This window comes from Anguilla rostrata, chromosome 4, assembly GCF_018555375.3.
Source record: "Anguilla rostrata isolate EN2019 chromosome 4, ASM1855537v3, whole genome shotgun sequence".
NCBI lineage: Eukaryota > Metazoa > Chordata > Actinopteri > Anguilliformes > Anguillidae > Anguilla > Anguilla rostrata.
Window position 1 is genome coordinate 53,760,630 of NC_057936.1, and position 15,556 is coordinate 53,776,185.

A 15,556-nucleotide genomic window follows, 5' to 3' on the forward strand; every position below is an offset into this window, starting at 1 on the left:
GTTTTCCCAGATAAAGGTAAATAAACTGAAAGGGATTTAATTTTGTCACATTACCCCCCTTCCCTCTCTTTCCCCTCCCCCCACAACATGCTCCCAATCAACATGAGCAAACACGAGGCGATGTCCCTGTGCGATGGAGCAGTGGAACGAGATAATGTCTAGAAAGCACGGCAAAGGGGGAATTCCAGGCAAATTACCTGTGCGGACCCATCTGGGAGCCATTGAAATAAACAGGTCGCGTTTATCAATTTGACATGTCCCGCAAACAAATTACGCGCAAAATGAGAGGGAACAAAAGTCATTGTTTTCCACAGCCCCTTCAGACTATATTAGGCCATTTGTATTCAAGGAGCAAAATAGCAGAGAGAGAAGCACTTCATAACATTGATGGGGGAAATGAAGAGTCGTATCTGCCAGCACAAAAAAAAGGTCATTTTGTGGACTTGCTTCCTGTAACACCATGGGCAGGACAAGTCATGCTAATTAGATATTTGAGCAAAGCAGAAATAACAGCCTAATTAATGCAGTCAGGAAATTAGAGAGTGCTCTCATCTCTGTAACAGCATTTGTAATCAGTCACACTTCTCTGGTGTCAGGGAAAATATGTTCTCAAATCAACAGGAGTGACTCATATTAGACATTATTATAAAATTCAGGTGTTTGGAAAAATGTTTCATTACCTTAATTGGATTGTCTGAAGTGTATTGTAAACTTATCGGAAATCATGAATGTATATGTTTTTTATATAAAAACTGTGGAAAAATTGTAAATCGATAAGTAAACTTGATTTTACTCAGGGTGGCTGTACCACACAGAGTGAACCTTATAAATTACCCATATGTACAAAATGACAGATTATAATGTTATAATGTTGATGCACCTGTGATGTTCAGAGAAATAATATGACCATTAGGTGGCGCTAAATATCAGCCTGAAAGCATGTTAATGTTATGTTCCACTAGAGGGAGACATAGACCAGAGTAAACGTTTTTCTATGCTATGTGCTACAAGGTCCAGACACTTGGTAGCCACTGGGCTGATGTCGTATGAAGGTCTGAGAGCTTCTGGGATTCTAACTGTGTCACATAGTTATTAAGAAAATGCTGTGTTACATTCATTGTTCAGGGAAAGCTTGTTACTGTCTGTCCAACTGTCTGTCTATCTTTCTGTCTAGCTGGACCACTATCCTCCAGTGAGCTACTCCCTTCCAGATGCCTCCGACACCCAATTCAACCTGATCAAAACGCTTTTTCTGGGCAAAGTCTTTGGTGAGTACAAAATCGATAATGAATTTTATGTATTTTTAAATTGCACTGTTTGCTTATCAGAATCTCTTGCCAGGGGTGATATATACTGCATTTTAATTTCGTAAAACAGTTAGTAGCACATCCATGGCTGTTTCTACTGGAGGAATGATGCTAAATTCCTGCTCCGCTGTTGTGTAATGTGCCGACCTGTATAGGCACAGCGTAGTGTAGTTTCATGTTCTGTTGTGACTGATGATTTCTGAGGTGTAAAATATATCAAGTAGCTATTTCCTTTTCTTTATTGGATGTTGCAAATGTTCAAACTATTCTATTATACAGAAAAGCATATTCACTTTTTGTTAGTAGATTTAATCCAAGGAAATGTGCATGGCATAGACGTATTAACGCACATTCATGCAGCTGGATATATATTGATGCAGTTAAGTACCATTGTGGATTTGAACTTGCAGGCTTCTGGCTTGCTAATAAATGACAACATCTAACCAGTTATAACCGGGCACTGTTTCACGAAATAGGATTATTGAGTTAGCTGGATAATCATACTGAGTAAAAACCAGAATCCTCTGGATCGTGGACTGATGTAAAAAGAGCGGTTCCAGGTTTTATTCAGTGCAGTTATCCAGCTAACTGAGTAATCCGGGTTCGTGAAATACACCCCTGATGTCCAAAGGATGTTTTGTTGCTTTAAGGATGGAAAGACACGCCACGGAATTTTCATCCTCAGCTGTCTGTCGAGTGGTGTCTCGTAACACGTAGAGGCCAGACTCAGTCTGTCACTATTCCTACAGCGCGGCTATGACATAACCTTTCATATCAATCACTGTGAATCATTGTGTCTTTGTGTGGGACAGGGATTCGTACACTTTGTTACCAGAACGCATTTCTTTTTCCCGCTGTGAGATTAAAGCAAGAATTCTCATTGCACTTCCGTATGCTTAATTCACACACCTGCTCATTAGCGTTTGAGCCACTTGGGCTCGTTAAGACATTATGCTCAGATATCAGGGTGAAAGGGGTCTGTGCAGAATTAAGCTAGAAAGTCAAGGTACCAGTGAACAGTTTCAGCTCAACAGCTGCTCTGTTATTAATGTGCAGCTGTGTGTCATTGTTGCTTTTTAGCTACCATAGACGCAGAATACAGTCAGACAGCAACAGCTCCATTCACTGGCTTAGGTTTTGCCATGTGACTCAGTCACCACAGGTTCAAGTCCAGGATGTCATTTGTATGACCGGGAGTTTGCAGTAGAGTGACATAATTAGCTTTTTCAGCTTTTAGTTTAGAAGGCGTTTAACCTGCAAGGAGGCATGTTCAAGTTGGACCAGGCTTCATGGCTTGCGACTGTGTTGACCCCTATTACAATGCACCAGGCACCCACAGACTAAAAGCTATATTCCGTTATTATATATATGAAGCAGCAGACACGTCGCCAGGGAGACCAGCCTGCCTAGACGTGTGTCTGAGGCACCGGTGATTCATCTGAAATGTGGAGAGTGGGACAGTTCTACCTGTGTCTCAGCTTCTGGATGTCAGTGGAGAACAGACCTCAGGGAGTTTGATAAGTCCCTGGTGAGCTTATCTTGGCTGAGCAGATTTCAGGAAGACATTCCCTCTCTTTAGGACAGAAGATAGGAGGGTGTTCAAGTCTTATCACTTACTCCTGTGGCACCTTTGAAGATGGAACTGCTATGGAGAAAGATGATTGGTGGAATAATTTCCATGAATGTAGTATGAAAGAGAGCATCAAGAAGATTATTGTTGCGAAGGGTTTTACCTGCTGATAAAATTGCATAAAATGCATCAATTTTATGCACACATTTTGGAGGATGCGTATGCTATTGTAAGACACTGCTTTTCTGTCTTGTTATCTATAGATTGTGTTTTTACTCTCATCCAGAAACAAAATCCTCAAATAAACATTAAAATTTAAATAACACTTTAAATCAATTTACCAGTTTGATATTAATTATCATTCTTGTTTTTTTCTATTGGTCTATGGTTGTATGTTAGTTGAACCATGTGATAAATAATTTACACTAGAGGGCACCAAAGGCTCAGTGTTCTCTAGCAAAGATGAACAGAAAGGTAGAGAATTCTTTGTTTGCAGGTGGAACACACAAGGATTGCATTTTCAGAATTCTCATCATGCCTAATTTAGTTTAAAAATGCAGTTGTCCATATACTGTAATTACTGTACTGTGATTTCACTACTTGTCAGGAAAGATTTTTATTTTTTTTTTACAAATATTTCCATGGGTATAACATGTTCTGTTATAGTACATTGAACAGTGACAGTATTTTTTTTTTTTAAATATGTGTGGATTATGAGGCATATTTTCAGGTTTTAAATGTTTCAAGAAATACAAATTATCATGCTGGTAAATAAATTGTCTAGTGAAACAATTGAATGAATTTTGGAGGGTAGAGGCTCTTGATTAACGGTTTTCTGTCTTAGTGAAAGCAGGCATCATGAATAGAGCTGCTGTGGTTGCTAAATGTTTTCTGACATTGGCGCTTGTTGTCGAAAAGTCACTGCTTTGCTCTCTGTACTGAGGCTTATTACACCTGCTGTACTGCCATAATTAAACACCCTTCAAGCCCTCATTGAATAACAATGGAACAGTCCTGAACTCATTATCCCTGGTCCATCATCGATCAGTGACACAGGGGGAATGTTAATCTGGCTACCATTGCCTCTACTGACCACAGACAGCAGGTAATTATATGTGTCACATTACGGTTGACATCAACATTTCACAGGCATAGATGTTGTCACTGTGTATTTTCAGGCAAAATAGAAGGACAAGGCAGCATTGCAGTAATACAATGTATGTTAAGGGGGCAATGGTGTTGTTCAGTAAATACTAACAGTGTTTTATAAAACTACAATTCCCACAATGCATTGCAAACATTACATCCCAGTTACTGACGAATCAGAGGGATTTTTCTGTTGCTAACCCTCACTGGAAGTGTGAGGCAAAACGCAATTACCAAAGCTGTTAGCATTCACATGGCACATTGCACCTCCTATATCTGCATTCCAAATTATTATGTGTTATTTCAGAGACACACACAGTGGGTGACAGCACACTCAGAAAAAAAGTGTCACCCGCTTTTATGCAAGTGACAGCAAATTCCATGCACTGTGTGTGAGTCCGTGTTCCCAAGGCGAGGTGAGAGTCTCAGGGGTGTGGAGATTGGCTGCAGGGCAGTGCACAACCAATGAAGCGAGCAGATTAAACAGCTCTTAGCGCCTAGCTGCTAGCTATCGACCGCATTGTACTTGTTGCCTCCCTCGAGACCCATCCCCCCTACCCACCAAGGTGAAGGCACAGCCCGGCAGCAGGCAGTTTGAAGGGCACAGGATGCCGTGCGACTCCCTATGAGTGGAGACAGATGGACCCTCTCCCTCTCCCTCTGTTTTCTTGCCACGGGCACCTCCGTGCCTCTCCATATCAGGTGTATCCTTTCTGGCACCGCGCCGCCCCCTGTGTAACACACACCATTGGCAAGAGCCGCAATGGCCGTTTTTCTTATGCTGACAGCCAAGACGAATGGAAGGCGAGCGCCTCGCTGGTGCTGCTGTCTCGCCGGACTGCGGTTCATCGGAGCTCTCTCCCCAGCAGTCAGTCACCCATGCCCCAGCACTAGACTCGTTCAAATCGAAATTGGATTGGACACCTCAGTCACGGTTTTCTGTCATGTGTCACTCCGGCTCGGCTCATGATTCATAGCCGTCTGGGCCATCGCTCACCCATTTCAGGACCCACCAGCCTCCTTATTAATGATTAAAGTTAGGGAAGGCAGAACCGTGAATAAAACAGGTGCTGCCTGTGGTCCTCTATGCTCTAGAGGACATTCATAGCTGTCCTAGACAAGGTGAGGTCGTAAACTACAAACCAGAATCTCTCCCAGGTATTACCTGCCCCATTATTTACTGCTAAGGGAAAGCTGTAAATGAAATGTGGTGAAGCGCTGGATCGAAAGGTGGGGGAAAATTCCAGATTTCCTCAATTTTATCATTCTGGGACAGTATTAAAGAAAGTCTTGACATTTATATAATGTCAATTATATTCTTCCTTTATTTGTGTCCAGAAAATACAATGATTTACTATTGCTGTACATATCAGACTCGGAAATCATTTGATACACTTTGTGTCTTTGTTATAGATCCACCTCTTGGCTGAAGGCGAGTCACAGAAGTCATGATCTTTGTTGCTTCATGGACAGCTTTGCCTTTATGTTTCCAATTTAAAGCAAGTCTCTGGGTCTCAACGCAGCACACACTGAGAAGCCTGTCACTTATTTGAATCAGTGACGACAAAGTATTCAGTCCAACTTCCCTGTCACTTTCCCCTGAATCAATACATCTTCTTTTCTTGTTCCTTGTCTCCTATCCTGTTGTGTCACATAATCTGACATCATTCTGTTTCTCTCACTGCCAGTGAAACTTGTTGAGAAAGGCCACATCCCTGGTGACTGTTCTCAACAAGGTTGTTAAGTAGTTAATTCAAAAGAAGAAACATTTTCCTGGTGTTGCATTCACAAATTATAAGTGAGCAAGCAATGATTAATTTCTGTATCATCAATTATTTCATTTTCATTTCATATGTGATTTAAGCATAGTTCATAGAAAATTTGAACAACCTTTTTTACGGTTATTCACCCAATTCTGGTGTCTCACATATTCTGTAGTGTGTACATACGTAGGTGCCATTGATATTCCCTTTGAGATATTTGATTGGTCAGAATTTGACCAGGGTCCATTTGTTTTACATGGCCAGGTGAATATGTCCTGTCACTTGTGTCCTTGGAAATGTGCTGTTTGATCTCAGCCTGCAGTTGAAGCAGGGTTCATGTTGCCATGGTGAATGAGAACAATTCTACATGCCTAAGGGCTCCTCATCTCCCAATGAGCTGTAAACATTGTAGTGAGGATATAACCAGTAGGCAGGTAACCAATATTAATCCCCTAGTGGAACCAGAGCTGATTAGTTGCGCTTGTATGTGAATGTAGGATCCCAAAGAGGAATAAATGAACGTTTGAGGTATAGCTCTGTGTTGAGGATTTATTGCTTTTTAATTTATTATAATTCAGTTTTGATATGCAGTGTTTACATGCACTATTGTGAATTCCAAAACGTGACTTGGAAGCCATTCTTCCACCTGCATTCAATGACACATGCTAGCATAAAAACCATTTAAAACACCCATTCAAAAAAACTGTTTTTGTGTAAACACATCTTTGATCACGTAAAGCACAAATCATAGTGTAGCTGGTATAACTTCTGTTGACATAAAAAGCCAACAAATATGTGAAAATTACTCATGAAAGAGTTTGTAACAGAATAACATTTGAATTGATTGACGGTTTTTTTTAATGTTCTGAAATTCCTCATATGTTTTCATGACAAAATGAATGGTCAGTATCAGTGTATCTTTTGTAGACTACATAGTCAGTGATTGGTCCATGAACTTTGGCTACCACCTGCATATCTACAAGTTCAATAACATTAATAGTTATCAAAGTGCAGGAGAGCAGTGCTTTGGCACATTGACTGCAGAAGTGATCTCATTGGCCATCTGTGTCATATGGATGTTCATCCTGTACTTCATACGGAATTCCCATTTTGGAGAAGTAGCTGCTAGAGTACTATACAGACAGACATGGACATTAGTCAAGATTGTCCAAATAGACGTGCGTGTGTGTGTGTGTGTGTGTGTGCCTCAGTATACATGGGTGTATGTCTCTCAACATGTGGGTGTGCGTGTGTGTGTTATAATGGGTACCGGAAGACCGTCTTCAGTTCAGACAGAAATTACAGCCAATTAATTAATTCGTCTGTTAGCTTCATCATTTAGCCCCATGGTCACAGCAAGCCCTAGGCGCAATCATCCATGGCTGATTAAAATAATTCACTAGGCATTGTATCGCTAACTTCCATCCTGATTTTTCTACCTGCTCCTCTCAGTAATGACCCATCTGTCATTACCCCTGAGTGTCTTGAACTGTATTCGTGCTACATTTTAACATTTGCACTGTAGGCATTTGCCAGTCACTCTTCTCCAGGGAAACTTACACAGCTTACATTATTTGAGATACAATCATCTTAGACAGCTGAATATTTCCTGAAGCAATTCAGGTTAGTTGCCTAGCTCAAGTGTACAAGAGAAGTGCTGTACCTGAAAATGGAACCAAAAACCTCAAAGTCACAAGCCCAGTTTTCTAATTACTATACAACACTGACGTAACCACTATACAACTCTGCCATTGCAAATATTCTTATGGACTTACTTGTAGTTGGCTATGCTGTATCACTCTATGCATGTGGCAGACAGACATGGGGAATTTGTAAGTTAATTTAATGATGTGGAATTAGAGGATTTGGGATTGATATACAGCATACAAGTGGTGACATGATGCCAGAAGAGGATATATGTGAAAGCTGAGAAGACAGATGGCGGAGAGATTGATAATATCTGTGGCGTATGTACAGACACTGCTGTAAGTTGTGTACATAGGAGACGAGAGGCAGGCATGTTACAGTATGGGTAGTGCAGTATATCCATGAAAATGCTGATCTGGCAGCCACTTACTCACCTTGCCCAGTCTACTAATACCCCTCCCCTTAAGATGGATGGTGTGCTCCCTGGAACATGTTAAGTGTTATTACCATAAGCTTTCACATTGACTGATTTTGATATGTACTAAAGTAGCGGCTATATCCGTTAGAAATTTGTTGCAAACATTGAGTAGATATAAGGACTAACTGTAATGTTATATGTGCTGAAGCAACGTCACTATTTTTGTTATTTTGCAGAATGACTGTTTAGTTTGGTTCTTTTTTAATTTAAAGATACAGATGGGTGACAAATTAAAGTAAAAACCAACATAAAATGTCTTAGTAAGACGTTGGCCCACCGCAAGCCGCCAAAACAGCTTCAATGTGCCTTGGCATAGATTCTACAAGTCTCTGGAACTCTACACAAGGGATGCAACACCATTCTCCAAAAGATATTCCCTCATTTGGTGTTTTGATGATGGCAGTGGAAAGCGCTGTCTAACACGTCAGTCCAAAATCACCCATAGATGATCAATTGAGTTGAGATCTGGTGACAGCGAAGGCCATGGCATTTGATTCACTTCATTTTCATACTCATCAAATCATTGAGTGTCCCCTCGTGCCTTGTGGATGGGGGCACTGTCATCCTGGAAGAGACCACTCCCATCAGGATAGAAATGTTTCATCATAGAATAAAGGTGATTACTCAGAATAACTTTGTATATATTTGCAGTGACCCTTCCCTCTAAGGGGACAAGTGGACCCAAACCATGCCAGGAATATTTCCTCTTGTCATCTTGATCCAAAATTGAAGTCAACTGGGCCTGCTCAGCATTTTTATACATTCCACAGAGCATGATATGATGTTAATTGCTTAATTGTATCACGCAATACACCTGTATGGAAGCATCTGGATTTGTTATGTTTCTCCGCTCATTTATTCAGGTTTTTCCTTTAATTTGTCACTCATACATTGTACATTGTATGAGCACAGACTGGGTAACATCGAATGAATCACATCAGTACTTTTTATCCATGACTTCAGAACATAAATTGATATCTTTATCAGACAGTGTCAGAGATTGCTGTAAACTGAACCCTTGCTGAGAAAGATCCATCTGTTTTATGATTGTTGCTCTTAGCCTGGCGGATACATATTCAGTGGGTGACCTATAATGGTGAACGACTAGGAATTCAATATCTCCTCTCATCTTAAATTCATGAGAATATAGGGCAATAACATTTACAACATCATAGTGTGTTCATTGGCTTACAGTCCAGTTCATAAACAGAAAGAATATCATTCTTACAGAGTAAGGTTCCGTGTCAGGGTTTCATTTAAGGGTGTCGACAAGTCACAGTTGTGCTTCATGACCGAAAGACATGCGGGATTGATTCATCGCTGTCCTGGTGTGAGGACCTGGGCTATGTTTCCATGAAAGCAAGTGATGGGGAAGGGGAGAACTAGTCAGCCGCTTTGTATTCCACGTGCATACAGGGCTGTCTGCGCGACAGTGGAGTCAGGACCCCAGGCCACCCTGGTTCACAGCACACCAGAGCGGGTAGATTAACCGGCTCCATCAATATCATTCACCGTGGACTATTGGTTCATAGAAATCAATACCCGCAAGTCAACGCGTGATAATACACTGCTTTGTGTGGACATACAGTGAGTGGAATTTTAAATAGGAGTTGCATGGCCTTCCTGTGAATCCTGTCTGTTATAGAACTCATTTTTCAAGATCAAGATGTAGAGTTTGTAAACAGTTATGCATCTTGGTTGTGATTTCATTGGTAATTCCTGACCAGTCCTTGGTTTCCATGTAGTTTTTGGAGTCCTGTTCCATTTTTTTAAACAATCTTTTTAAAACTAGAGGGAATATTCCATCAGAAACTTGTTAATCTCTGCAAAGGCCTTGCGGTTCAACAACAGAATACAGAATTGTAAGCAATTGTTTGCGGCTAATAAGAAAATTGAATAATAATCAATACAAGCAATAGTGCCACATGGGTGCCTGCTGTTAAATTCTGTGTAAACTGTTGAAATGCGATGATTGCAGGAAACCGTGCTTGGTAATTAAATCGACCTGCAAGTTTATGTTCCCCAAGGATGACATCATACTTGCAGATTAGCGCTCAGTTTTACTGCAGTGGGCTCCATTACCAAGAGCGAGACTGAGCTGGGCACAGCTGCCTAATTCATCCCACCCACACTAGGAAAGCAGCTACTGTCTATGCTGCCATCTCACCATAGGGGAAAATTTTGAAACGAGTTCTTTGTCCTACTTCATATCTGATACAGTTAAATATTCAGGCCTGTGTGCTTGCTTCCCTCAACCACAGCAAAATGAATTGAAGTGCAACTCCTGCAATTCTTCTAATGACAAAACAGTTCCCCACAAAGCCGAGGCATGATTAACGCAAATGTTTCTGGAGAATTTGCATATAGATTATTTTCAAATAAAGTGTTTACATTTTCACATTGCCTCATGCCAACACATCGCATTTCAATTGACTTGTGATGCAGTGCCATTAAACCGCAATCAAAACGTAATTGCGTAAACATAATCAAAAGAGGCAAATCATTCTGCGCAGATGATGTCGGAAAAGGATTTAGGCCTGTCCCTCATTTCAGAACTGCTCCAAGCACATTTTGTTACCATTCGTTTTCATTTTGCTTTGCCGGCACATTCGTGCAGCCCTGAAATTGTCTTGCTTTTGCATTATAATTCTTTTCAATAAAAATCTAATGGCCTGTAGGATGACACAGAAAATGAACCTTTTGTCACGTTTAAAAAGCTCCTCGTGCTCGCGTCTAACCGGGATAAATATGCAGTTGAGGCCTAATCTCAATTTTGTCAGTTATAATAGCATAGTCGGTGGAAGCGAGCTTAATTGGTAGAGCCCTGTATGTGCCCGCCTCTCCCTGCAGAACATTACAGGTTCTCTTCCTTTAAGTAGGTCCTATAAATGAGGCCGACTACTTCCGTCTAATTTTACAGAAGAAGCCCAGGCTGTGAGCCTCCAAAAGAATTATTCCTCTGCGCACTGCTGAGGTGTCATTCGGAAAGTCTTTGTGCGAGCCCATCCAGAGAGGAGCCCTTCGGTGCAGGACTGTGTTAATAAGTCTGTATTTAAAATGAGAGCAAGGAGCCTGCAGTAATTTCAAGGAAGAGAATGTAGGGCACCTTGAAGTGAGTTCCACGTCTCCGACATCCCCATGCCCAGAAATAATGATGTAAAGAGGAGTGTCAGAGTCTACTGGGAAGCTCTATGGCTGGGGAAGATGAATTTCATTGAGCAAGTGTGTCCTTTTTTATCTGATATCTGGGTGCATTTAATCAATCTTGTGTCAGATGGTTGCAAAAAAATCTATATTCTGTCAAGTGGAAGAAATGCCTGTACTGCTGCCTGCAACATGGAAAACATTCATATGAGTTACACATTTATCTCAGTAACATAGATATTATTAAAAATGAAATGTCCTAACTGTCCCCCCCTAGGATAAATGAATAAATGAGGACAGAAATTTTTCTCAGGATGGATAGTTCTTGCTTTCTCTGTGGTCAGCGAGTGTGAGGCAATGTGTGAAAAAAGTTTTGTTGGAGGTGGCGGGGTGCAGATATCTTTGCAGATATATGTTGTTATTGTTTTTGTTCATATCTGCAAATAGTGCAAACACTTAGTGTGCTATGCCAGTCTTTTCTGAGGCTTTTTACCATTTATATTGCAGAACTATGGTCTTTTTCTACAGTATATTTTCCTGTGTGATGTTTAATTTGTTTTTTCTTGTGGGGCTGTCAGCATTTTCCACCAACCAGATGTACTTAAGTTTTATTTGCAAGCTCACCCACTAGAGAATGCTGAAACCTTTGAATTATTGCATTTATCTGCAAACTGCCAAGTTCTGAGATATCAAGCCCTGCATTCTCAAGTCTTACCGAAGCATTGTTTCCTGTTGCATCAGCATCATTTGGTCCATGGTCAATATCATCTAACATCAGATAGCTTTCATCTTTTGTATAGCAGAAAGATGCAACAAAAAACAATCCCATGTTAATATCATAAGTATTACTTATAACTTAATTCAAATCCCTTGTTTTGTAAATGGAATATATGAGTAGTTTATCAGAAAACTGGCTAGTCTTTTATCGATCGTCTTACCATTGCTTGCCAGTCAGTGTTGTCCGCATTGCATTGCGGCCTGTCAAAATGTGTCTAGTATTATGAAGGCATTCAATTTTCTGAATAGTTAATTTATTCCTAATGAACATCTGATATTGTTAGATAGTTCTGTCCACTTTACTGTGAAGGACCACACATGATTCATGCCATACTGCTAAAATCATCCATCCATCCGTCCATTATCTATACCCAGTTATCCTGGGCAGGGTCGCGGGGGGTGCTAGAGCCCATCCCAGCATGCATTGGGCAAGAGGCAGGAATACACCCTGAACATCAGACATGTTGCTTTGTAATCAATAGTTGTAATGTTATACAACTGAAGAAATCTTTTTCTAGTGTCTCTAATCTCTGTGTAATTTTGTCATTTTAAGGCTGTTGCTGTTCGCTAGGCTTGTCTCACTCTGTGTGTGTTCAGCCGCTTCGTGTGTGAGCTGTGGCCACAAGGTCAGCAGTCCATACCTTACAGCCCCGGCCATCATCAATGCAAAGCTGCTCTTAAATCAAAGCAACACTGACAGTTCATTTAACCAACACTCTCCCTCTTCTGCTTTCATTCAATTAAATTGAATCTGTGAAGTGATTGGACTTCTAATGAAAGCATATATTCAGATATTATATGTGTGTGCGTGACATGCAGGGTCTTGATCACCAGTTTAGTAATTCATAGACGGCTGATGGCTCTGTTCATTTTAGACTCACGTTTAACTTTTAAATCATTGAGGTACCTATTCTAGCCACTATATGTATGAATGCATATCTTATAGTTTGAACCACGCCATGTGTCAAAGTGTCCATTTCCCCATGATGGGTTCACATTTAGCGGTGATGAGAACGATGATTCACTTAAACCCAAGTGGACAGGTCCCGTGAGTAATTTGTACTTAGTCAGTGTGACTTAATCTGCGTCAGTGTGCCTTAATTTGCATGATCTGTCCTCCTCCATGGTGATTTTTCCTCCGCAGATGTTTTCTGATAATGGGCTATCTCCATCAAACGGTTTACTTTTGCCCCTGTAGATGAGGGCCAGCTGCATTTGTGCCCAATTTAGGTCACGGCAGGAACCCAGTGCTACTCTTTCTATGTAGCTGCGGAAGGTCACGTAGCAACATACAGGCCTGGAGCTGTATGTGTGTGTGTGCGGGCATGCATGCAAGCGTGTGTGTGTGTTCATGTGAGTGTGTATGCATACAAGTATGGGCAAGCACGTGTGCTTTGTATTACAGTGTGTCTTTCTGTATTAGCTATCTTTGTATTGCCATACATTTGAAATGTATGATATATTGAAGGATTTTTTACATTCAGTTTATTTTCTGTGCTTCTAAACATTATACCTGCTAGGCATTCTATGTTCTAAAGTTGTGTCACGCTTTGAGCCTTTCATGTTTTCCATTAGCATGGTATAGATGGATTTTAAGTAACACATGGTTTTTTTTTATGATAAATAAATTTAGCAGTATTGTTTTTTTAGGTCTTTTACAATGCGGATTATTTCCCCATTTACACCTCATTTTCATTTTCATTTGGAAAACGACAGTCATATTGTCTGTCAGGATTGTTTTGACTGTGGCATATTTTATCCGTACAACAAGGAGGAATTAATGACCCGGTTGCCACATAACCAGAGCCGAGATATCAATGTTTACAGCCCACCATTAAATGTGAATGCAGACAGTGCTCGTCAAGCGCTGGCAGTAAAACTAGGAGCCAAGCCTGATTCCTTGGACAGCACAGAAATTGTGGCTGTCAGTGCTCTTGTCGCTGTTTCCGCACACTGTGAGCCACACACATCGCACCCTCCACCCCTGCCTACCATCTTCCCCCTTAGTCACACGTCTCCAGCCGAGAAATCACCAGGCTCAGGTGCTTTTAAGGATTGTGTTGCAGTCACACCATCTCACTGTGTGCATTAGATATCATAAGCCTTGTGTATTTTATGGTGAGCAATGCCAAATCTTTCTATTGCACTCTTGATTTCCTGAGAAATCCATCTGCACACACCTTGGAACTACAAGTACAATAGCATGGGATCTGGTGTCTATTTATTTAGATTGTGTGGAAAGAGATAAAGGAACATGCTGTGCATATGGAGTGAGCATTTGACATTAGCCTCTGTCAGCATCTTCTTGTGAGCCTCCTTTTATGAGCTAGCATTTATAAAGCCGACTTATTTATTTGTGAGTGTCAGACTGGGCTGGATTTGCAATTTGTTTGAGTTCTTGAGCACTGCGTGGCCCCCTGTTCCCATAAGACTGCCCCGTGTGGGCTGCGCACCGATCCCTGACATCAGCAGCAGCGACTGCGCAGACTCCCGATCCGGACTCCGGGCTCCGGGCTTTCCCCTGGCCGCGTGCCGTATGAATGAGAGTGGGCTGAGAGCTGGGGCTGCATTCTGAGCTGGCCAGCCGAGGCTGCAGGCACACAAACGAGGGAGCGCAGAGATCCAGGAGGCTGCTGCCTGGCTTTTTCCCACACCTGGGGGGAGGCCTGAACAGCATCACCAGTGCTCAGCTGCAGTCCGGGGGGCCACACCTGGGACGTAGGGCGGTAGAGAGAGAAAGTGAGCTTCCCAGCTACACTAGCAGGTAACGCTGCCTCTGCATGCCGAGCTGAACGGGTACAGGGACACTGCGAATGGGGGGTTAGTGTATGTACATATGGGGTGGAGGGGGCAGGGGGGGTTTGTAGGTATCTCTGTGGAGTGGGGGATGTTTCTGGAACTTGGGGCTCCAATAAAACACGAGTAGAGCGCAGAGATGAGACACCTCTCTCCGCAGCGCTGTCAGTGTCGCTCGCTGGTGTCATCTCAGAACGCCAGCAGCTGTCCGAAGTGTCCGTTCCCTGCCCCTGGGGGGGGGTTCGCGGTTCCTTTTGTCGATCGGTGGCTCTAAATCACGGGCTCCCGGCCACTCTGCAGTGGCGAGCTGTGCGCGCGTGCGAATGCATGCGCCCTCTCTCCCGCTGCAGTGGGAGGGCATGGCAAGGACAGGTAAAAACCACCGGCGTTCCCAGTGAGGAGGGCTGCCTAACCGAGCTGGTGCGTGAGCTGGGTGCTGAGCATGCACAACAATTGTTTTTGGATGGGCTGTGCAGTTCTCTATTACACTTTCTCCCTTTCTCTCTCTCTCTCTCTCTCTCTCTCATTTTCTCTGTTTCCCTCTCTCACACTCTTTTGCTCCCTCTCTCTCTCTCTCTCTCTCTCTCTCTCTCTCTCTCTCTCTCTCACTCTCTTGGTATCTCTTCTCTCTCATCTTTTGCTCTCTCTATTTGTCTTTCTCCTTTCTTTTTTCTCCTATCTATATCTCTTATTCTCGGGCTGCATATTTTTAATGTTTCCATTTCAGTAGCATCGCTCAGCTGCTTCTGTTGTCACACATTGCCTGACAGCCATTATCCCATGCGGAGGTTCATTAACATTTTCTTCCATCGTGCAGCAATATGAAAAGCCCAGCCCCTCCCTCCTCCCCCTCTCCACTCTGCAAAATGAAGAAAAAAGAGGGGGAACAAGCAGCTGCCTTCTTGCCCCGGCATCAATTCAGTCTGCT

General features: G+C 42.2%; 1 protein-coding gene across 3 annotated transcripts in view; it reads left to right on the plus strand.

Annotated features, from left to right (window-relative positions):
• The window catches only part of cntnap2a (contactin associated protein 2a), a 314,335-nt gene that overhangs the window by 284,188 nt on the left and 14,591 nt on the right, over nt 1-15,556 (plus strand). For 2 of the 3 annotated variants that reach the window (XM_064333200.1, XM_064333199.1), the window contains exon 21: nt 1,175-1,268. In XM_064333200.1, coding sequence (XP_064189270.1) covers nt 1,175-1,268 — 94 coding nt within the window. Of the gene's footprint in view, nt 1-1,174; nt 1,269-5,436; nt 6,320-15,556 lie in introns of those variants that run through there. The other variant, XM_064333201.1, reaches the window with a different exon arrangement.